Here is a 24,373-nt window from a genome sequence, read left to right on the forward strand (position 1 = left end):
GTAGCAGTCATCCTCGGCAGAGCAGAAGCATTAGCTGTACCTTGGAAGTGAGGCTGCCGGAAAATGTCTCCTGGGAGCAGAGCAGGGAGGGGGCACGGTGATATTTTCAGGCTCTAATTTTGCCTGGGAAGTATAAACCAACAGCTGGGTACAATCTCTCATCAGAACCTGCTTACGTAACATGTTTCAGCTCAGCATGGGGGCACGCCTCAGGCTTGGGTTTAGGGTACAGAATGGGGACATACAGCTAAAAACAAATACAGGATCTAATGCAGGCCCACAGCAAGCTCTGACCTGGAGATTACATGCAATGCATGTCAACCTTTTAAATCATTTTATCTGCAGTTGATGGTGTAAGTCCAAATGACTCCAACAGGAAGAAAATCAGACCTTTCCCTACAAGCATCCTGTAGCACAGCTGTGAGAAAAATGAAAAATCCTTACGTGGGGACAGACCTGGATCACATTGCCTCTGCTTTGGCATGTGATTTTTCATTAACATTTAGGTTTGTTCCTATGAACACTAACCTACATAAACTAGCACATGAACTTCAACGAAACTACGAATTTGTGGACAAAAATTATACCTCTGCTTCTATTTTTTGACAAGCGTAACCAAGGTTTGAGCAGTAAAGAAATGGTAATTTCTGCATATCTGTAAAAACCACAATGTAAACTGTAAGGAAAACCAATTAAAAATGCCCGTGAAGTATGGATTTCTTCAGATTCACGGGCTATGCATCTGTACTGCACAGGAAAAGTCTCCCATCTCTTTTGTATCCCCTGAAGGATTCCTCGTGTTGCTTTCTGTCCTTAGCAGCCAGCCTGGTGTTTGCAAGACCCCACAGCCTGTTCCTGTTATGCTAGCAGCTTACCTTGCAGGGTGTTAAAGCAGGAGGAAAAAAAAAATACTGCTGACAGACTCACAAGTACATTTTCAACCAACTTTATGTGCTCCACATTATTTTATCAGGTTTCAAATTGTCATCTTTCTTCGTTGCTGGGCATTAAAAATATTAAAAATCTTTATTTGATGAGTGTTTCTTTTTGTTTTCTAATTTTTTCCTGAACCATTTATGTCATTAGGTCACGCGCCTTATGCTAGGATGCAAAACATTGTAGAAAAAGCCTGAAAGGGCTCTCTCGGAGTTGCCTACAGAACGCAGAGGTTAAAACACTGGTTGTAAAACCAAACGGGAAGGGGAAAAATAAAAAATAATTAAAAAGGAAAACTGGCGGAAATCAGCATAGATCCAGGAATTGCAGCGGCGGCCCGAGCTGTCGCCCGCGGTACCGTCAGCACCCGGAGCCTCCTCCAACGCCCCCCGGCCCCGGGGCAGGGCTCGGGAGCACCCCAGCTGCCGGGTCCGGCCCCGGGGAGGGCCGAAGCGGGCGATGAGGGCGGCTCTGGTGGCAGGGGCGGCCCCGTCCCCTCCTGAGGCGCGGTGGCTGCGTCCCGCTCGCATTCCCGGGCAGGGACATGGCGTGGTCCGCTCCCATTGCCGGCCCCGGCGGGGGAGGCAGAGGGGCACTGGCGGCTCCACGGGGCTGGCCTCGCTCTCAGTTTCACCTTACCCCGCTCCGGATACACCGTGCGGCTCGGTGCGGTCACGTCCCCGTGTGGGCGGGCTCGGTCTGCTCGGCTCCGCCCGGCCGGCCGCCGGCGGTGTCCCCCGCACAGGGAATGGTTTGTCCCTGACTCTCAGCCCTACGCTCCCGCTCCACCTCCCGCTAGTGCCCGGCTCGGCGGGCGGCGGAGCGGGTTGCGCTGCTGGGGGGGGAGCTCCGCCGCACCGCCCCTCACATCACCGCGCCGCCCGTGGGGCGCCCCCCGAGAGGAGCCCCCCGAGAGGAGCGCGGTGCCGGGGCCGCCCCGCCAGGTAACGGTGAGGGGAGCGGCGGGGCGCCTGCATCCCCCCCTCCGCCCGTGCCGCCCCTGCCGGCGGCCGTTTGCCCGCCGCCTCTCCTCAGCCCCCTGCCCGTCGGCAGGCGGGGGGGCTCCGCCGACAGCTGGGCTGCTGTCCCCGGGGAGAGGCGGCGGAGCCGCGAGGCTGCCCGCCGTGATTCAGCATCGCCGCCTGAGCGGGAGGATGAGGAAGAGGAGAAGGAGGGCGGTGGGGAAGGAGGGGGGAGCGGGCGTCAGGGGTGAGAGCGTGGGGGGACCGGGGAGCGAGCGGCGGAGCGGGGGGTGTGCCCTCGGGGTTGGTGCCCTCGGGGTTTGCAGCTGCAGTCCGGCATCTCTAGCGGGGGGCTGGCTGGCTGGGGCCAAATAGTACCGAATGGTACCGAAATCTGCGGGCAGAGGTGCCTGGTGGAGGCTGGATGTAGGGCAAGTTGGAGTTCTGGCCGTGTCAGTGTCCTCGTCCTGTGCTCGCTGCCGGCGGCTGAAGGTCCGTGCTGGGTCAGTTTCTGCGTTTGAAGCGTCACAGAACTGTGAGCAAAAGGGGAGGCGGTTGGTGCTGCGTCTGAACGTGTTGCTGAGCTCAAAAAACGGTGTAGCGTCTCAGTTCTGATCATGCTTGTGCCTTTCTCATGTATTTGCGTTTTGATTACCGAAATCCAAATGTATTGCTTCTCAAAAATACCCAAACCAGCCATGCAGAAAATAGCTGTTACGGTATTCCTTTCTGCCCCAGCACTTAACTGATTGTTAGCACCTGCAGGTGCTGCCTATCCAGCTAACACTCACAGAAATCTCACTGGCTGTTCTCACAGCCGAAAGATGAGAAGTGCTTTTGTGTGCAGGAATTGGTTGTCACCCAATTTCTGTAACGTTATCTCAAAATCTACAGAGTGGTTTGGCATTGGTAGTTTTTGCCCCCGTTTCAAGTACAAGGATGTAGTTTTTCAGCCTAGAAATCCTGTTTCCCAGAACAGAAAATATGAAAAGAATACCTATCAATATTACTTTGAACAAAGGTATGACAGAAACAGTTGTAGTGCCAGGGATTTTTCCTGTGTGGTGAGCAAACATATCATCTATGCTAGTATAAGAAATTATTAAGTTTGAAGTCAGCTTTTCTGAAGACAAATGCTGCAATGTTTCAGGAAATGATGTGAGCTGCCTGGGAATTCTTCCCTGAGGAAAGAATGTTTTTTTACCTGTAGGTATCAGTAATATTATGCAAGAAAGTCTAGACCACTGGTTGTCAGTTTTTTGCTTGTTTCTTTTTGAAAGATGCCCCCTTTCTATATTTCTGATAGTTTGGGTACGTGCCACGTACTTCCAAAGAGGTCTGCCCATCAATTTGGAAGTGTTAAAGAGGCCAGGACATCAGGCCCATCAGCAGCTATTTGGTAATTATACTGGCAACTTAGGAACCATTTCAGCAGTCTGAGGCTCAGGTTTGCAATTAACTAATGGTTTGTTCCCTATCTCTTCTGAAGTGACCAGTGTTAAATGGGCAGTGTAGATTAGGTTGTGGACAAGTCTGAAGAACTGGGATGTGAATTGGTCAACAAGCAGTTGGACAATAAACCATCTTGAAATCTTTTTGTATAAATATGATTTATTCTAATAAATCTTTTTTCATGCTGTATGTTTATAATGAAAGCCATAAATATTTATTTTGAAAATTAAATGTGGCATACTTACGCTGACTGCTGAAAGTGCCCGCTTTGAGCTGTCAGCACCAAGAAAGACTGAAGCATGATTTCTTGATTTAAATCATCTCCATCTGTGGGTATTTATTATATGGTTTAAAAACGTCTGCAGCACACATATGGCAAATGAGTCATTTTTTGTAATTCCATGCTTTCTAATGTTCTGTTTTTTCCTTTTTTTTTTTTTTTTCTGTTATAATGTTGCATTAATAGATTCTTTTACATGTATTCATTCATATAAATTAAGAACATGTTGTTAAAGGATGGAAATCCTTAGAAAAGCAAGAAAATTGAAATGAAATTTTGATGTCTGAAAAAGTGAAATTAATGATAACATTTCCCCAGCTACTTTGTATCTACTTGCGTAAAACTTCTGTCTTGTCTTCAAAAATGAGTGTGACAACATGTTGCAATGTGAACCACTAACGTTTTTTGATTTTGTGCATCAATTTTATTGGTGTAAAGAAAAAACATTGACATCAACAATGCTTATTTTCCATGTCTTCAAGTTTCTGCAGACCTGCAGAGCACTTGGAGAGTTATCATTGCCCTGAAGTATTGTGACTTTTGGGCCAACCATAAATCATAAAAGCGCTAAAATCATATTGATAGGCTTTATATCAGTCCATGAAGAAAAAAAAAAAGAGTGCTTGTCAGTCTTTTACTTTTTTCCTGAGGTATTTTCATCATCCAGAGTTGACACAGAGACTCTATAATGGTCTGAGGGGGGAGGGATTAGTCTTTTCCCAAAAGAGGGCAAGAGTCTGTGTGTAGATAGTGGGAGTTCATTTTATTTGGAAAGATGCATACAAACTGTCAAAGTTAATAAATAAATAAATAAATAAAATAATAGTAAATAAATTGTAAATACCACAGCATATTTTTCAGATGATATTTTCTGGATTTTGGTTTTCCCTTATGAACTTCAGAATATCTGGCAAGAGGTTCACTTTTATTTTCCATACACTTTAGAAGTTAAATGGGGCTGTTTGACTTCCAGCAGTATGATTTAAATTGGACCTTATTAATTAGGAGGAAGCTCTTTAGAGCTCCATTAAGACTCAACTAAAGCCTTGCCAGAATGGTAATTCACAGTTATTCCTTCTGCAGACATTATGAGCTGCCTTTAAAGTTTACTGGAACCTTTTCTAATGTTAATATTTAAAATATTAATATATTTTTGATTTAGAACTGATTTCATTGATCTTGACTATGCTGGTGGGTAAGAGAAGCATCTGTAACTGAGTGGATGTGGGAGGAAAAACCTGTGACATGCTGAAGTGGTCAACCTTTTCGTTGGTTGGATATTTGAGCAAATCTGTGTTCCACAGTAGTTACCCTTCTTATGATTGGAACCTTTTCAAGCCAAGGAGGCTTCATGCTGCCTTGCTCTATCAGATACTGTTTTTTTGTGGCGGTAGTTGTAGGAATCCTCAGACTCTGTAGCACCTAAAATATTTGATATTTTGCCTGTTCCCAAAGTTATTGCTTGCAAAGGAGTTTCAATTGCCTTCTGTCTTACGTGTTCATACACCTATACAAAGCCGTATACAAATTACCATACTAATTTATACGTTTATAGATGCTTTTGCTCTTGCCTTGAATTCTATATACCAGGAAACAAGGTCTTGCCTAATAGAATAATTTCTTGGTTTTGCATTTTAAAGGATTAAATATATAATAATAGTCCTTGCCTTCAGTATCAGTTTTAGTCTGAATATGGTATCTCCAAAATGAAGATGTACATATATAGTTGCAACGTTTCTTTTCATGTGCTAAAGGTATACGTTTCAGTAGTTTAAAATGTTAAAAACATAGGTATTCCTTTTTTTTTTTAAAAAAAAGAAAAAAAGTTTTGCTTCAAAGGTAATATTTCAGAATATATTCACGTGTCTTATTATCAACATTAACTTCTGGGAACAAGGAAACAGTATTCTTAATGGTGAGCACCAGTTAATAATAATGGAAGAAATATAAAAGAAAGCTCCTTTCTGATTTAGGACCTTTTTTTTCCTTTTTTTTTTTTTTTTTCTCCCTTTTCTTTTCTTTCTGTGGATTAAGTGGCATGGCAACTCCCACTTATGTTTGAATTTGGTCTTGGAAGGATTCCAGAAAGAAGCCTCATATGTACCACTGCTCAAATGCACTTTGGATGGTTACATTACTGTTAATTGATAGAAAAACTGATGCCTAAAAGGATGAAGTGCTTTATGCTGCAATTTAGAAGCCTCTTCTGGCCAGCAGGACTCACAGAGAGAACCAACAGTCACTTTTAAGAAGAAAGAAAAACTAAACCCACTTCTCATCTATAATAAATGCTACAGAAAGAATTAAGTGGGTTGTGGGCTTTGGAGTTAGACGCAGCTATGTGTTGACAAGTTTATTTTCATCCTTGCTTAGTAGCAAAATGCTAAATATATTCTTCTTTAGTTACATTAAAGCATGTTTCCTTCCAACTTTGTCCTTCAGTTGACATGTGTTTGTTTTATTTTTAGCACTTGAAATCCAGCACAGTAATATCCCTATAGGGTGCAAATGAAGTATAGCATGAGAAAATGGAATCAGATGCTTAATCGTGAATTTATGCAGTTGAAAAGGCAAAGATCTAAATCCTGGTTATGAACACCCAAAAAAAGTGGACTGTCAGGGCAAAAGATTGTGAGATTTGTTGGGGAAATTGTGCTTATTTACCTGCTCAGAATGGGCTTCTGAAGAATACATAGGAGAGCCATGTTATGGGAGTCTCTGTGTTTTCTTGGATTTTTTATTTATTTTTTTTTTTGTAGGCAGTTCTCATGTATTTAGTGTTCATTGAATGTGAAATTTCTGTGAATTTGTTGTATTGTTGTATCCTTCCAAGCTTTTCTGGGCTGGGGGTGGTGGTATTCTAAAGCGCGTGATACTAATCTTTGCTGGAAGAGGTCTGAAAAATGTGCAACTTATTCATCTGGACAAAACACCCATAAAATAGCATTTTATGTCATGTGGCTTTTTAGAGGAATATAATATTATTGTAATTTTTGATCTTTCTGTTAACTGAAGTTTTTGCAAGACTATGAAACACTAGCAAGTATTAACAATTAGGCATTAATTTGAATAAAAGATTTTATTGAAAAATCAAAAAGTGATCTGAGAACATGACTTAGTTTGGTATGTTTTGTACCATTTTAAAAATGGAAGCGTATGCTGAAAAGAAGATTTCTAAAGCTGGATAGGATATGTTCAGTGAGTAAAGTAAGGCGTTACTGCATGACGGAACAGGAATCAGTGCTATTTTTGGAGTGCTGCAAGGACTTTCTTAGAGTCAAGCATCTTGCAGATGCTGCTCTACATCAATATCCTGCAAGTAAAGAAACAGAAGAAAAATAAAGGAACAATATGGAGCTGGATTTAAAAATGTGGACACTCGTTGAGAATTGATCCAGTTAATGACCCCAAGCAGGCACTGAAGGCCTGTGTATTACTTTCTACTGTTGCCTCCTGGTCTGAAGAGAAAATGAAAGGGCTTTACAGTCTTTTTGCCCAAAATAGCATTTATGAACACAAAAAAATATAGAAAGCAAGTATTTGGTATTTTCTAGGAAAATGAAATAAAGTTTATCAGAAATGAAAATAAAAGTAGATATAATGAGGGTGTGGGAATGTCTGCTGCAGGTAGCCAGCACACCATTTAGCTTCATCGATAAAGAAGATTCAAATTCCAGTCAGTCATGGGTACGCATAGGTAGTGCTGCTCCGGCTACTGGCAGATGACAGATCAATAGTCCAGTTGAGGCAGGCTGTCTGCAACAGTTTGATGGAAGAAAATGGGGACTGTGACAATATGTAGAGCTACTGGGAGAAGTCCTCTGCGAGCAGTAACTTCAGGGAAGATTCCTAAAGAAGGCACTTGACTGTCAGAGTGCTAAGGGTGCTTGGAGATCCTACCAGCAGTAGATCCAGTTCTGCCTGGATCCTCCTGCTGTGTCCCTACCCATGCATCTAGGGACACTGTAGGGCTTCAGCTGCTCTCTGAGGTACGTCACAGGAGCGCTGATCTCCAGCTCAGCCACAGCCGTGCACACGGTCCCCTTGATCTGGACCCTAGCCCGTGGGCTGACCTCCCAGCTCCACCTCAGACCTGCCATGTCACGAAGGACCTGCTCAGTGACACTGCACTGTGTCTGACTGTGGTTGTTGTCACTGCACGTGGTGCTGCCCTTGACTTGTGGATCAACTTCACACCTTGACCGTGGATCTGCCTCATCACCACAAGCTTGTCCGTAGATCTGACTTGACTGAAGCAGGCTCTCATCCCTGGGGCTCACCTTCTCATCTGGCTTGGGTCCTGGCTGGCAAGGCTCCTGCCCTGCTCGCCTTTTATTGCCCTTGGTTCCTGGTCCATCATTTTTCAGGGAGTAGCTGGCCCTTGCCACTCCCTGACTCAAATTTTTCATCAGGTGTTCTGGCAGTGAAACAGAAGTAGTTTGAGAAGAGTACAGAGTTTTAGCACATAGGTTCACTGAAGACTGGGTTTTGACCAGCTTCTACAAGCAAAAGCTTATGGAGTCTGTGATCAACGGGAGCTTTCCTGAGGAAAAGAGGCTGCGTGGAGACAGGGCTGTTAAGCTAAGTAGCAGTCATCCTACCGAATGGAGAATGGTTGTCAGAGCTAAGTGGGCAGGGAAGTGGAGGCTGGATCATATTAGCTCTATGCAAAGCCACCAGAATGCGTCACGAAGCGAAAACAAGACTTGACACAAACCCTCAAACTGCATTGAAAACTTTAAAACTTTTTTTTTTTTTTTTTTTTTTTATAACTGCAATTAACTTTGAAATTAGTGGATTGCTAAAGAGTTCTGACATTTTACGACATTTGGGAAGATTGTATGCGTATGATTATTATCAAAAATACCTTGAAGTTGTACCAAGCATCATGCTCTGTTGAGAATACAGAGTATATTACACAAGAAGTTCTGCAATAAAATATTTAGATAAACAACTGAGGAAGAATTGGAGAGTGTCTTCATTTGTTGGAAGTCTGACTTGGTTTTATTAACTGCAAAGAACTGGAAGCATGTTAGCGCCAATCAAAAGAACTGTTGTTGAAAGCATCTCGGGATTCACCAACGTGACATAAACAGCTGGATTCTAAATAGGAAAGAAAAATAATAACGTGGATTGACCCAGAAAGAAAAAGCTGACTTAAACAATGTAAACTAGAGTCATTCCTAAAGCAGTTTTGTAAAGCAGTTTTTTTTCTTTTTCTTTTTTTTTTTTTTTTTCCCCAGCATTGAAATCTGTGCAGATTTCACTGTTGATTCTGTGCTTCCACAGGTAATTGTGTCACAGTTGGTTGCGCTGAGTTTCTTCTGATAACTTCCCCACCGTTTCAAAGTTCTTGAAGTCATTTCTTCTTCACTTTTGGAAGATGTACCTGTCAAACCATGTGCCAAGTAGAAGTCTTAATTCTTCTGTTCTGTTGTTATTATTATTATTATTATTATTTTTTTTTTTCTGGAGAAACATTTCCATGCAGAGCAACTTGGATGGGATTCATTTTATCAATGTTTATACAGCTTCAGTGCTGATACCTGCATCTGCCAACCCTGACTGCCTGTAGGCTGATTGAAGGCAGCCAAGAGAAATTAGCTCAAACATCTACACTGTAGATGAATCCACCATTCTTCTTTATGTTTAAGGAATAAATGTTATTGCAGTGTCACCTGTGGGATTTCATTGTAGTGTTTTTTACCTACTGGTTGATGTGAAGGGGAGAGGCATACATACTTCTCGTGAGTTGGGGAAATGGCAACAAACTGTAGTAGAGCTGTGGAATTTTCAGAGCCTTATTTCTTTGCATATTTTCACTATAGGTGCGTAAGTATTTGATTTTCTATTGAACTTGAATGTGCAAGCAAGAAAGGCATTCCCTGTGGTGTAGAGAGAATGTGTACTCTTACAGATCATAAATGAAGCAGGAGGAAGCAAGAGGCAATGTCTTTTATGTGTGTTGTAGCCTTTGCACATTTTGTTCCCAGCTTTGTTCTGCCTGTATGTGGTTCTTGAAGGATGGCACCACAACTAGAAGCACTGAGAGCACTTTATGTGTATATATCCCTCTCAATCTCACTAGAATCTGACTCACTACAATGCTTCGTCTTTGTAGGGCAGATGTGACAGTAGCGGTGCAGTCGGCTTTGTCTAGTACTGCTTCCTCTGCAGAATCTGTGTAAGGGAGTTGAATGCTCTGAAACTGGTTCAAACTTGACGTCACATAGAGATGTGCCACCATTTCCAAAATATCTGTTACCGCATCGCTTAAAGAACTCAGAATTTTCTCACTTGAAAGGTCCTGTGGGAAAGCTGTAGTTCGCTGCATGTTCATATATGTGCACTGCTTGTAATGCAATGCCAGTACTTGGAAAAAATGTCAGTTCTTCTACTGGTAGCTTTAGAAATCTGTCAGTACGAACCAGGAAGAGAATCATAACTGTTTTTCTTAGAGCAATTTATGAACTGTTCATCTTAGCTTACTTCTGTGCTACTATTTTATGTTATTGTGGTCTTGACCTCTTAATTCAATTCTACATCTAGAGAAATCATTGTTCTTGTTATAGTGCCTAATGCCTTTGGTATAACTCCTTCCCAATCACTGAGTCATTTTCTGTTTTTAGATTTCACTTCACTTTAGCTTATTGTTATGACTAATCCCACTGACTTTCTTCCCACAGCTCTTGTCACACTCTAAGTAAAGTGGAAAAATAATGTATTCTTTTCTTATAGCATGTATCATGCCTTTCTCTTTTTTGCCTGAAACAGAGAAAATACCTAGAAAGGGTTAAGGAAGAGATCTAAAAAGTGCTAGGGCTAGGCTAAATGGGAAGGAGCTGCTGCTGCAGCGTGTCTTTCCCTGGTCTATGAGTGCTGCCTAAAACTGTATCATCTGTCAATTATTGATAGAAAAATCTGTTTCCGCAGGGCTGACTCTTTTGACAGTCTCAGCAATGCAACACTAGCAGGTAAGTGAATTCATTTTGCTACTTCTGCTGTGGAATTATTTTAAATCTGTTTCCATATCAGTAGGAGGTCTTGGTATGACTATTTATTCTGTGGGATGTAATCTTGTCAGTTAAATTCATAATAAATAAAAAATTTGCACTCTCATCAGTAATTTGTGTGCAGAAGAATTTGGTATATCATACTGCCACATGCTGCTACCATTTTTTTTTTTTGAATATTGCTTTTTATTGCAGGCTATGTTAAGTAAAATACACCAGCTTCAATTTGAATGCCTATGTGTTCTGTACTTCTCTACATATTTTGGAATGAGTTCTTTTCTGAGAATCTTGCTCCTATTCTTAGTTTCTCTCTTTTTATTTTTCTTTTCCTCCTCATACATCCTGGAGCTCACAGTTTATCTTTCCTTATAATAAAGAGAGCTAGATTAAGGAGCATCTTCTGAATACAGTAATACAGTAAATCTTTCTCTATTAGCAAGGTAAAACATGCTTGTGGAGAGCAACATGGAACTTTTCCTATAGATATATGAATATATCTATATACTGCTTGCAGAGTAACTCCTGTTTCTGAACTTGTGAATATTTCATGAGCTGTGAAATAAGAAGCACTGCATCTAGACTGTCAACCAATTATAAAAGCGATACGTGAAGCTTATAATCTTTGTCAAGAAAGACAGAAATTCAGAGGCAACTCAGTTATTTTTAGCTGTAATTGCTACTGTGCTGAAGATTTGATTTAAATAGACTATAGTTTTGACCTGTGTTTTAATTATATTCCTGAACTGTGCCACCATCAGGGCTGTTCTGGAGCTGAAACGCTGTGATTTTAAGCCCACAAAAATCAATAGAAATGTCTACATTTGCTTTATTGGGCTATGGAGAATATCCTGTGACATATAGCTTGTTTGCATTTACCCTCCAGACTTGAGACAAATTTTGTCAGAAGCACAGAAGAATAAACATTGTAATATTCTGCCTAACATAATTCATTGAAAAAAAATGTGGACCATGTCATCCATGTTTTAGGTTGTGGGGGGGTGGTTTATTATAGCATAATAAGAAATGAGTGTGTTTGTTTCTTTTGACTATTTGTAAAACAGTTAATTCTGCAGCCAGCATGTATTTGCCTGTGTAAGTTTATGCCCTTCTGTTTCACTGAGAGTGTAGTTTCAAAAATTAAGATAAAAGCAGTGAAAAATCAAGTTGAGACCTGTAAATGATTTAAATATCCCATGGCTCTCTAGCCTCAGGCTGAGGACTGTTATTTCAGTACATTTCTTGAGTATAGCTCTTACCTAACAGACAATGCCTTTTTGCTATTAAAAACAAACAAGCAAACATGCCAGAGCCAATTGCTTTTAAGTGTTGCTTTTTGGGAGCTGACCAAGATAGATGAGTACAGGGCTAACTGTGATATTGTTCCACATTTGGATCTGTGCTACTGCTGTGATTCAAGTCGTGAAGGGAAACAGGCATACTAGGTCACTTATCCCTCAGATTTTGGAGTTATTTTAACTACAAAAAAAACCACAATGCCATTGTCAATATGGTCTCTGACCTGATAAATAAACTTTTCAATACTACAGGGTTGCATCAGTAAGGCTGAGGTTATGATTCAGAAAGTACATTATTCTGATCCTCTGAGTTCAAACATATCCTGGAAAACTACTTTTTGGTAGACTATTCTCATGCTTTTTTTTCTTCGAAGCAAAAAGTATAGCTGGTGTGTAGAAGGTCTGGTGTACGTCATTTTACTTTCTTGTTTTGGACCTTCTAAGAAATAAGTTTATATTCAGCATTTAAGGCATGTTATTTTTCTAGGCTTTTCAACTACATGGTATATTTCTCTATAGGTGAGCAATATATATCCTATTATAGGAATATTTTGTATATTAGAGTCACGTCTCATTACTGATGAAGACAGACTCTCTATTTAGATCCCCTAAAATGGATTAAAATAGCAAAACACAGGGGGTTTGAAACCAATTCAGTCTTTAAAGGAATTTTTGCAAATTGGGTCAATCCAGTTAGAGAGGCTTTTGAGGACTCGCATCCTTTTGAAGCTGCTCATTTTCTCCTGTTTTCATTTGTAAAAACTATTTTCAAATTGATGGCACCACGTTAAGCCCCAAATATTAAACTGTGGGGAGGAAAGCTTGTTTTTGTTGTAGTGTTTTGTAGCCGCTGGAGTTTCTGGCTAGCTTTTTCAGTTATTTGTAAAATATTACTACCACTGAGTGCTGTTGCAGTAGTGTTTTACTTAGAGTATATCAGCATGTAATCTGGTCATCACAATATTAGGAGTCAGGTACCAGTCCTCATACATGCATGCGGGCGTTTCCAGTGAAGCTGAGCAAATTGATTGATAGTAGGAAGTATCCATATAATATGATAAACAATTCAGTGATCATGCAAGAGCACCTTTCTTGTACTATCATGGTCAAAGAGAGCTTGAATAGATGTTTCTTTAAGTGCTCTTGGTACCATATTCAAGCCATTATTTTTCTTTCTTTTTGCATTAGGTGCTGAAATTGCAGGCTAATGTCTGCCAATTTATATTTCAGGCAGCAGTGGGAGTCTCATCCTTATTGCTAAACTAGCAAACGTTCTTATGTTGACAGCATAACAGCTTTACACTGTTGACAGTGTAAAGCAGGATGATGTAATCCTCAACCAGAGCCTTTGTGGGCCATGTGTGATGAATGCAGTTTGTGTTCAGGAACGCTGAAATAGGTCCATGAAGTACAGGCCTGTCAAATATAAGATGTAATGGACAGACTTCACGCGGGACTAAGGTGTGGAGGTGTGGATCTTGAAATACAGAGATCTCTAGAAATTATATGTGCTCATGGATCCCTGAACTTGAGGCCATTTTCACACCAAGCCAATGCCACCAACTGGAAGTGAGGAGGAGGAATTTGATGAGTGAGGGGGAGCTTTCTAAAGACTTTCTTCCTCCTCCCCCAGGATCCCTAGTAAATCCCCCCACATGGCCTACTTATAAATTAAGGAGCTATTGCAAATACAGCAGCTTCATTAAAGGAATAGCACTATTTCTGTTATACTGAGATAAATAAGTTGATGTATGTAAGACATTGAAATGTCCTGAATTGTAGGTCCCTATGATCCCTAGCTCTTCCTAGAGAAATAAATAGTTTGAGAAGTGAATGAGAGAAGAAGAAATAAATAGTTCAATGCCATCAGTGATTGTGTGGTGTACACAACTTAAAATGCCCTGCGATAGGTGGTGCTATGTGTTGACAGGCTGTAATGAAGAGCATGGATGGTGCACCACAAAGTCAAACGCAGAGCAGGGATCATCCCACAGGTGCCACAGCTCTATTCCTTTCCTAACTCGCTCTCATTTACCCTTTCCTCTACTGAAAGCACATTTTTAATTATCAGAATTTTAGTATTGCACATAATCATTTTGGCCCATTATTATAATAGGACTCTTCCATCGTTTCTTTCATTAGTGGCAGTAGCTGTCTCGCCACAAAGCGCGTTGGGCAGTCTGACATTCCATACAGCTTCCTACACTTGTGGTCCCTAAGACAAACAAACAAAGGTCCTTCAGCTGTCTCTTCTAAAGGGAATGCTTCCTTTGGGGTGATTGGGGTCCAGCCTCCCTGTGGCTGCTGGATGTAATGCCAGCCACCTGTTGCTTGCAGAGAAAATGTGGCCAATGCACACTAGTGTGGTTTGTAGGCTGAAAATACGTATGACACTCCAATGCTAGTTTAAATGACAGTAGGATTATTGCTGCTACTACTGAGGTAGGTAGTTACAATAAATTAAGATAGGTTTGTATTCAGCAGCGTTCAGTGGGACTTACTGGGATCGTGGAGCAGGAATATGTTCTGTTGTGGAGTTAGTAAACTGTTCTCCTGCTGATGGATGTAGTGTTGAAGACTGTGCAATCAACACTTAACTGAAGTGATGTACAGTAGTAGGAGACCTAGGCATTATCCATGCTTTTTTTTTTTTTTTTTGTTAGTAGTGACTGATGCAGAAGTATGCTTTCTGAACCTAAAATATTACTACACAAAAACTGGCATTCTAGTTATCTGATCTAATTTGTCGGTATTTTTCCTTGCTATTGTGAATGTTACATGAATTTGCGGTTTTTCAAGCTATTGATTTCTAAGTCATACAGGTCCGTTTCACATGCATTTTCATTAATATACTTCCTATGTTCTATGGAACAGGAAATAGGTACAAATATTGTCCTTTTTTTATTGTAGTTTACTGATTCTATCTTACTTTCTTTTTCCTCTTTTTTTCCAATATACAGAACGTATGAAACTATATTTTGCTAACAGTTTGAAATATGTTATCACTTTAAAAAGGGCTTTTGAAGGGTGAGAATGAACCAACAGACAGTCATATTTTGTGCTGTGCTATGAAAGACACTTAGAAGGTCATTTTTTTAAGCTGAAAATCAATCTTCAACTTGCTGATTCAGGTCTCAGATGTGAAATGGCAGTTATAAACTTTAGCTCTCATTAAAGTAACTGTAACTTCTGGATTCAGAGGTAGTGCTGTTACTTCAGCTGCTGTTTGGTAGTTCAGTTGTAAGTTTTAAAAATGCTGGCCATTTGGATAAACTACTTGAAAGTTTACAGAACTGCACAGGATTCAAAAAAGTTTAAGCTGTGTTGAATCATGCCCCCCTTTTTTTTTTTTTCTTATATAGCTTTTAGCTAACCAAGCACCTGAGCACTTTGTACATTCACTTCATCTGAAAGAACTGGTGAATAAACATCTCATCTCATTTAATGTTGAGAACAAATGCTTTTGAAATTAATATAGTTTTTCTTTGACTTCAGAATGTCAAAGGAAAACAATTGCTAACGTGTATGCATTTTGAAGCCAGCTGACTGATAGCCTTTTTAAAACAAGTTGATCACTTTGATAACACACAGAGCCTCAAAATGAGGATTGCTTTTTGCATCTAGAATTTCTCTGTAGGAGTGAGAACTTGCCACCAAATTGTTCTGTTAGCGTGTTAAATCAGACTGCTTAGCTCTGCTCACATTTTGTCAAGACATATTAAAAAAAATTGGGAAAGGCTATGATGTTTTTAATTCAGTGGTTTAATGGCTGCAAATTGTTACTTTGCTATTTCAGGATGATAGTGAAGATGGCATTTGTCTCTATTATAGTTTTTGGTCATGTTTCAATCTCATTTTGCAGTTGCATTTTATAGCTTAATTCCAGGTCAACAGATTATTATAGTTTTGTGTAACTGAACAATTTCACATGGTATCTTTTTTTTTTTTTTTTTTCTATTGATGAAGATTTTTTATTCTTTTTTTCCTGGTCTTCAGAATTTTTTTTCATCTCAGAGTTCAATACACAGAGGAAGTACTTTGTGCATATTTCAGAAGAATAGATAGTATTGATAGTGCTAGATGTATCACTAATATATTGAGAAGTTCTGATCAGTGTTTGTGAATTTCTTGTTGGATGAAAATAACGGCCTTTCTGTAATAAGTAGCAAAGCCTTCCCTACTACAGTGGATATAGGCTTTCACATCCTGAGATGTAAGGGAGCAGAAATCTTTGTTATTTAGGTCAGACTGACAGTACAGAACTCTGATATTTGCTGGGTCCCTGCTCTGAAGACTGCTTTCACTTCTTTCTTTTCATGTTTCTGTGAAACTGTTGTTATTTTAATTTTCCAGGTAACTGGGGAGGGGAGTACTGGGATGCTGCCCTTCCATCCCCGTGGTCAGCTGCCAAGTTATGTAACTGTATCTTAAGCGCGTCTCCATCGCAGGGTGAAAGCTCCTTATGTCGGGAGCTTTGTGGATTTCTTCCTAGCTACTGTGCATTTCCAGACACTTTTGACAGCAGTGGGTAAATAGCACTAATGAACTCAGAGGAAAGCAGTCTGCTAGTTTAAAAATCTATATACTAAAATATTCTACCGTTGCTGAGTGATTACTTGTCACAAAGAAGCCAATTTAATTCAAATAAAATTGACAATCCAATTTTTGTAGCATTTCTCCTAAGTAAATATAGAAATAGGATACAATGGGAAGAAACTTAAGAAATGCCAGTTGTCATTGAGAGCTACTATCATATATACCATTGGTTAAGCTCTGAAATCGAATTTTCAGTTCATACATGTAAAGTTAAGCCTATGAGTGGCCAATGTAGCTTTTCAAACTGGTTACCAAGCTTAGAGTGATTTGTTAGTAAATGAATCTATCATTCTTAATGCTCAAATCTGTTAAATTACATCTACATGTATTTTAAATGTACATGCGCAAAGCAATCTCTTGTTGTTAGGTTACGCAGCAGTGGTTTGATAGTCACTGGTATGATCCTGGGAGAACCTTCTTGACTTGAGTAACTCTCTGGAACAGATTCTCAAGTTGCTGTGTTTTATTTTAAGTTTGAATTTGATTCCCCCAGTCTTTGTTTTGATCTGATTAAGTCAACCATTTTCTTGGATGCTTACTCCTAGGGGAAAAAAAGGACTAGATGGCATGCAAGTTAGTATTTAGAGACTAAAAATAACCTTTTCAGCTCCACACTGCATCAGGATTGAAAATGAAAGATCATGAAAGGCAGAGGTCGCTCGGAAGCAGTGTGGAGCAAATAACTTGGGAAATGAAAGAGTGATTTGTTCAAAAATGCTTTTATATAATCTAGGCCAGAAGAATATTTTTCAGGCACTTGAATAGCTTTTTCTGATTAAGTTTGTGTAACAGCATTTTTTTTTTCTACAATGAATTACAACTTGTTAACAAGGAAACATGGATTATTCCATTAACTACGAAACCTGTTCTTCACACTGCTCTTCACCCAGGCACCCTCTCAGCCTCTGTCACTATTACCTTTGTCTAATTGCTTCTGCTGAACCTTGCTCAGACTGTTCCCTTTGGATTCAAGTATCTGCCTATGTTCCTGTTCATGTGTGACCCTGCGCCTCTCTAGCAAGAGTGCCTGACCTCTGATGTCCCTGGAAAATAAAAGTTTCTGCTTCTTTGATTCCCTGGTCTCTGCACTTGGTGTTTTTGTGCAGGTGTTTTGACTTCTGGCTCTGTAGGACAGGATTGCGTGCAATGTAGCTCTCCTGCTGGTGCTCTTACACCTTGCCAGGCAACTGTAAAGGTAATAGATCATCTTTTATTCTCCCTAGATTGCTTCTATTCAAAGTATTCATTTGTATAAGAATGTGCTAACCTGACAAAAGATGCATTAATTTCTTGTTCACAAGTCTCTCTCCATTTGTAGGTTAATCATTTTCATTCAGTTGCTTTTGAATCAATATGGGAGAGCAACAAACCTTCATTAATTTATGTGCATCTTGATTTCAGGTGGGAAATTGTATATGCTGGGAATTGCAGTCCTTTTCTGTCTGAGGGTGAGTGCAGATTCCTGATAGCTGAGTTGCCAAGGTTAAACAAGTCCCGGTTTGGAAATATAATAGTTTCTTCCATGTTATTAAAAGCAATCTCTTAGAAACAGGTCTTTCAGGTGGGTTACTGGGAAGAGGTGCCTCTACGTTGTTGTAGCTGAACACAGGTTTTGGGTAATGCTTATTTTATAAGTAAAATCTTATCATAGTTACAGGAATTGACTCAGATTGTAACGTAATCACAACCCAACAGTACTGCTGCAGTTATGTGTGCATGATCCAGTGGGCAAACGCTCTGCCCGGTAATTGGAAATTCAGCCAGAGCAGCGGGATGCAGAATGGACTGCATCCTATGTAAAATGTTTTGGAAAATCAACTCAGGGTTACTATTATGGCTTTAGGCTTTGTGCCTGTGTATAAAACATTCTCGCCTGGGTGTTTGTGCTCCGTATTAAACAATCTAAAGAGTATTCTACTCTGAAGAGTAGAATGGTTTATTTATAAAGAAAAGTAGCAGGTCAACAACATACTGTAGTTTCGAACTTTATGGCCCAGCTTCAGAAAACCAAGGCACTGCAGTAACTCTGATTTGTCTATGAGTATAAACTGAATGAAAGCAATGTGAGCTGCTGGATTTTTATTGCCACGCCATAGCTCGTAAATCATGGCGTGTTAGTGAGGACTGGCATTTCTCACAGGGAAACGTTAGTCGTCTTGACATTTTTCCAAATTCATTAAAAGTTTTTAGCCAGTACTGCTGAGGAACAACTGCTAGGAATTTGTATATATACATACAAATCCTTAATTGGCAAACAGGCATACTTCAGTGTTATTCCCAGGAACTAAACATGTCTTGTACTCTGGTGGTATTCTTAGCCTGAGAAACAGATAACGTGCAGTGAGTCACTGTGTCCAGTGCTGCTCTTCCTTAGCAGCGCTTGTGGAGAGGATGCACGCTTCATTTTCCCACCTTTGTGTCTGATGTTGGGAGGCCAGCGGGCAGCAGGACTTTCAGGCACCCTTCTTGGCTGAGGGTGTCCAAAACATTAAAACTTCAAATGGACCTGCCAGTTACAGTTCAGTTTGAGAGAACGTTCTGAGGCAGTTCTGGTACAGCAAAGGATGCTGTGAGTAGGAAAGGCTGAGAGTAAATGGTAGGATGTCAAACACTGTATCTGTGTCATAGCCTGTGCCTACCTCCTGGATAAATAATTAAATGTTGCAGTGTTAATTTGCAGAACTGCTCTGAACAGTCATGAGGACAATCTTTTTGTCTTCTTTCATAGCAGAATTTGGCACCCAGTATGTTGGTTACAGTCATAAGAGAACCATAATCTTTTTTTTTTTTTTTTTTTTTCTTTCATGTTAATTAGCTTTTAAGGATAGGTTTCTGTCTTAAAATGAAAAAAAAGATCTTACAGCTCAGGGTATCTGCTTTTATGTTTTCTTAACAAAAATGTGACATGTACAGGATATAATCATCACTCCTTCTTCCCTCTTTCTCTCTCTGAGACATGCACATGTGCATACATGCACCCACCCACCCACCTGGAATATTTATAAGTAATGTTGTGATAACTTTGCCAATGTGCATCTATGTACAGCTTGTCCAGACTTATAACCAAATTCATTTCCCATCATAAGTCATGGCTAACTTTGATTTTTACTGCAATTTTCTGCTATATATAGCAGAAGAAATTCCTCTGTGTGAAGCTATTTTAAGCAAGTTTTGCAAACACCACAAGCAACAATAAGAACTGATTTAGAGCTAGGGTGAGGAACTTTAGCCACATGCACAATTGTAGAAAAGAAAACAAAGCATTTTAAAAACAATAAATTATATGGTATATGTTTCGAAAACTACTAGACTTGTTTGAGGCAACCTTCCAAAGATGGCCTTTGCCTTCTTGCAGATGTTGTTATAACAGATGCTGCACACCCAAAGTCGTGTAGTGGTGTGTTTAGAGCAGTCTTATTCCTGAGGGGTTTTGTCTTTTTTTTTTTTTTTTTCCCCTAATGTTTTAGCCTGTTCTCATATGCTTAAGCTGTTTTTTCAAGACATTTTTAATTTGTGGTATTTTCACATATAGTGGTGTGTTCTGAGATTACTAATAAAAAAAAATATATACATTTTTTAATGTATACATGAAAAATAGCATTTCATAGAAATACTTCCTTTAGAAACGGATGTTTAGATACTTGACAACCCAAAGTGCCTTTCAATTTTCATCAGTTGTGTCTCAGAGTACCGTGAACTGTGAAGCTGAGGTCACATATTAGCAAGTGATTATTGGACAGTCATTGAAAAAAATGTTGAAAAATGAAAAAGTGGAAAAAAGGTTATTAAAATAACTTCAATTATTTCCCATTTGGTGCCTTAAAACCCATAATGTATGGTGTTTGATTTTGAATTTTAAATTAAAAAATTGTTTAAAATTCCTATAAATTCATTTAGCTTTTTGGAGATAAAAAGTTGCAGAATTAATTGAATTTGGTATTACCTATTTGCATGCCCCAAATCTTCCCTACAGAAATAAAAATAACACAACGACAATGAGGTAGTATAATTTTTTTTATTTTTTTTTTTGCAAATGAATACTGCATTTTTTCCCAGAAACAACATGATTGAACTGTATTAAACAAAGTTTTATATTTACAATAACTTGTTTTATCCTTTAAGTGTCACTTTTGACTTACTAAATACGGGTAGTTTGTTCTCTACTGTTTATGTATTTTTTCAGGTTTTATCTGTAACAGTTTCTCTTACGTTTTTGACACAGATACCTATCTGTTCCAGAACTAGTATTTGCTACAACCAGAGACTGAAATGGTCTGAATAGAGTGTTAAATAACTTGGCTTTGACAGCTCCATCGTTTCCTCAGAACTTGGAACAGAATTTGAGCTCTGCTTCTACGCTATCTTAGATTATAATGCCATCCTTGCCTAATGAGGGAGGTATGCAAGTCTTGTATTTTTAATATAGCCTATTATTTCTGTGGGCTTGTACTTGTAAGTTGCAGTGAAGTAAATGTTTGTAACTGACTAGCTCAGATGTTGCATGATGGATGGTATGGTAATTTTAGTTCATTTGTATACATTATTTGAGATATAAATGTGTTGTTGACAGATAAAACATTATTTTTCAAAGATAACCATGGAACTGCTTCTGTGACTTTGCGGTCGGAACTACCCTATCAAAGCCCAATTAAAAGAAAGGTCAGAAAGAAGAAGAACGGAGTCATCACTGCAAATGTTGCTGGCACAAAATATGAAATTGGTAGGAAGCTATAGATCTTGTTGTTATCATAATAGCAATTGATGTGAATGGATTACTAACTAATGGGGTGAATTAATGGATTTTGCATCAAGCTGACAGTGAGTCATTTTGAAAGGGTTTTATGTTCTGAGAAACCTTTTTTTTTTTTTTTTGTAACATTGCATTGGTAGCTTTGAATGCTGTACAAACATGTATTACTCCCCACTCCTTACTCAGGGAAGGGCCTTGATATGCAAAAAAATAATTAATAAAGATAGCTGTGGAAAAAAATATTAATCATGATTTACATATGAATTCAGATGTATACTTAAAACCTTAAATGATGAACAGTTTAAGTGCAATATTAAATACCCTTACTATTATGCAGAGGTTTCTCAATTAAAAAGTAATAATGTTTTGCATTTTGATGAGGCTACTATCACACTAAATCTATAGTTTTTATTCTGTTGTAGAAGAAAAGATGTAGAAAACTAGAATCATGTAATTTGGCCTCAGCCTTTTAGTGTGTTTGTGGGAACGAAACAACAGCGTATTTCTTCTAGCTTTTGGTGTAGTAACAGAAGAGAATCTGGGAGTTGCCACTAATGCTGATTCTTGATTAACAGCAAATAATGACAATAAATATGTACTCCTATTCAGCCTGTGATATATACAATAGGTTTGTTCTGATAGCTCTCCAAAACAAAAACAAAAACAAATGGCTCAGTATCGAGACAGGTGCATTATCCTCCTCAATGGAGTAGTTATTGGTAACTTTAGAATGACTCTCTCTACCCTAATCTCCTTCCAACTATGGAAATGGTTCAACAAGTTTTCCAAAGACTTCAGGGCTAGTAAGTATTTCAGAGACTTTCTGTGGCATCTGTGAAGTTTCAAAATGAACTGTTTACACTGGAAGCCAACTGATGACTTTTCTCAGGTTCAGGCTTTGAACCAGGAATAGTGACAAACTTTCGAACTCCAAACTCACAGCATACTTGAGTAGACCTTGCTGATTTTTACCAGGTGGGGAAGACTTCAAATCCAGAGATGTCTTCTCTAGAGAGGTGATATCAGAACAAATTTATTACACAGATAGCAATATGAATAGCTTAAGGAAAAATAATATTTCTTTTTGTTTCTTCTCTTTTTTCTTTACAAAAATCTTTTATCCAAGAACCTGTGTTATGCCTGGAACATAATCAGTATTATTTTTCTCTCTCTCTTTTTTTTTTTTTTTTTAATCTTAAAATAATGTATGCATTTGTTTTTGTAACTACCATACTAAATAAACTGTGGAACTATATGATCTTTAAGGTCCTTTCCAACCTGAGCCATTCTATTATATCTGGACTAAAGAGGCTTTGTTCCCTGTGTGCAGTGACACTTATATTTATCATAGTTTTAAAATTAATGTATGTAATGGCCAAAATTTGCTCTAATAGCTGTGCAAGTGGACACTTACTAGGTCAGCGTGGAATGCCTTGAAGCTATTTACAGCTCCCATCAGTGATTGTACACTGCTTCCAGACTGGTACAAGGTGCTATACCATTGTAATGACAGATTTGCAATAGACTGATGGAAATCTTGCAAGTTAAATAAGAACTTGCATACTAATACTGTTCTCAGGCAAAGGAATGAATATTTAAAATGTTCAACATCTTGATCAATTTTTTAAATTTTGAAAATTAATCTATTTTTAGATATTCAAAAAATTCCTTAAGTATGTAATTTCTCTGTAGTACGTGTGGTAATACGAGAAATGGGATTCGTGAAAACACGTGATGAAGATGAAACAGCTAATCTTATATGGAGTGATTCTGCTGTGCAACAAGAAAAGATTGCTGAACTTCGGAACTATCAGGTAGAGTGATACTATTTTAGACATGGTTCAGTAAATTGTTTCACTCTGAGAAATTCAGTAATGTGTCACTTTTGGTTACACATATATGGAGAGGAAAAAAAAAACACAATAAAACAATACCATCCAGATTGCAACAAGGCTATACCACTACATATTTTTAAATACCGTTCTGTTTTTTGGAGTTATCTGTTCATACCATTTGGAAATATTTGGGTGCTTTTCTTTCATGCTTTTGTCTGCCAGTTCATTGTTATGAATTATCACAGTTTTAAAGAAGAGGCAAAACATCATTTATAAGTTGCTCATAAATTTTAAGCAGTAAATTAGGCAGAACTCTCTCCCCAAATAATAAATATTTTATTTTCCATGTTTTTTTTTTTTTCCTCCCTGGGAGGAGAATACAGCTTACTGCATCTTTAGTTAAGACCACATAGATAAGTTAAGACCACATGAGATACTTTCTTGAATGATATATAAGTAACACTGACTATGTTTGCCTGAGCATGTAGTTGAATGTTTTGAATGATTGTATTAGTTATGACAGAAAAATTAAAGAAGTACCAACTTAATTTCTTTTTTGCTCCTCCCTCAGAGAATCAACCATTTTCCAGGAATGGGAGAGATCTGCAGAAAGGATTTTCTGGCAAGAAACATGACGAAGTAATCTTTTATTATTAAGAAGATTTTCAGCCATGGCGTTTAGTGCAGTACAATGCTGAATTATTGCCTTTTAGGTTTGTTTATTTTTAAGAAGAGGCTACAAGAGGACCAAGAATAATTTCCAAAGTTACTGTGTCTCTCCAGTTTATATCAGTGGAAAATGATGTGGGTTCAGTTCTGTGTCTACATGCTGCAGAATGCCTGAGGCAGCCTTAAGTTGTTATAATACATGTAATGTATAATATACCCAAGCATACATCATTTAAGAGTTGGAAAGGATAAATGACTAGTATGTGAATGGATATTACTTATTTTAAAATAATTAATGACAATATTTTTGTATATATCACATTAAAAATGTGAAGCATCTTACTGTTTATGTCAGAAATAAGTCAGACAAATTTGATTTTGTTATAAACTATCCTTCCTCTAGTGAAATAGATGGGTTTTGAAGAATTATATTAGCTAAGAATCTGTGAGTAAGAACTGAGAAAACAATAGTAAATAATGATTCATCAGCCTGGTAATAAGGAAGAGTTTTCAGAGAAATACATGTGAATTTTTTATTATAGATTAAACTATAATAAATTATTAAACTATAATAGGCTAGATTAA

At 38.7% G+C, this 24,373-nt stretch overlaps 1 protein-coding gene across 7 annotated transcripts in view; it reads left to right on the plus strand.

Annotated features, from left to right (window-relative positions):
- The first annotated feature begins 1,757 nt into the window (after positions 1–1,757).
- The window catches only part of TTLL7 (tubulin tyrosine ligase like 7), a 74,281-nt gene continuing 51,665 nt past the window's right edge, over positions 1,758–24,373 (plus strand). For 2 of the 7 annotated variants that reach the window (XR_014695680.1, XM_084528521.1), the window contains exons 1-8: positions 1,758–1,880; positions 10,564–10,604; positions 17,641–17,729; positions 17,936–17,982; positions 20,757–20,932; positions 21,126–21,254; positions 22,977–23,098; positions 23,691–23,758. Coding sequence is in view for 6 of the 7 variants with exons in the window: in XM_084528521.1 (XP_084384647.1) it covers positions 20,908–20,932; positions 21,126–21,254; positions 22,977–23,098; positions 23,691–23,758 (344 nt within the window). In the remaining variant the exon portion in view is untranslated. The remainder of the gene's footprint in view (positions 1,881–10,563; positions 10,605–17,640; positions 17,730–17,935; positions 17,983–20,756; positions 20,933–21,125; positions 21,255–22,976; positions 23,099–23,690; positions 23,759–24,373) is intronic. The other 5 variants (XM_084528522.1, XM_084528524.1, XM_084528523.1 and 2 more) reach the window with 5 other exon arrangements.

This window comes from Aythya ferina (genome assembly GCF_964211825.1).
Source record: "Aythya ferina genome assembly, chromosome: 8".
NCBI classification, from domain to species: domain Eukaryota; kingdom Metazoa; phylum Chordata; class Aves; order Anseriformes; family Anatidae; genus Aythya; species Aythya ferina.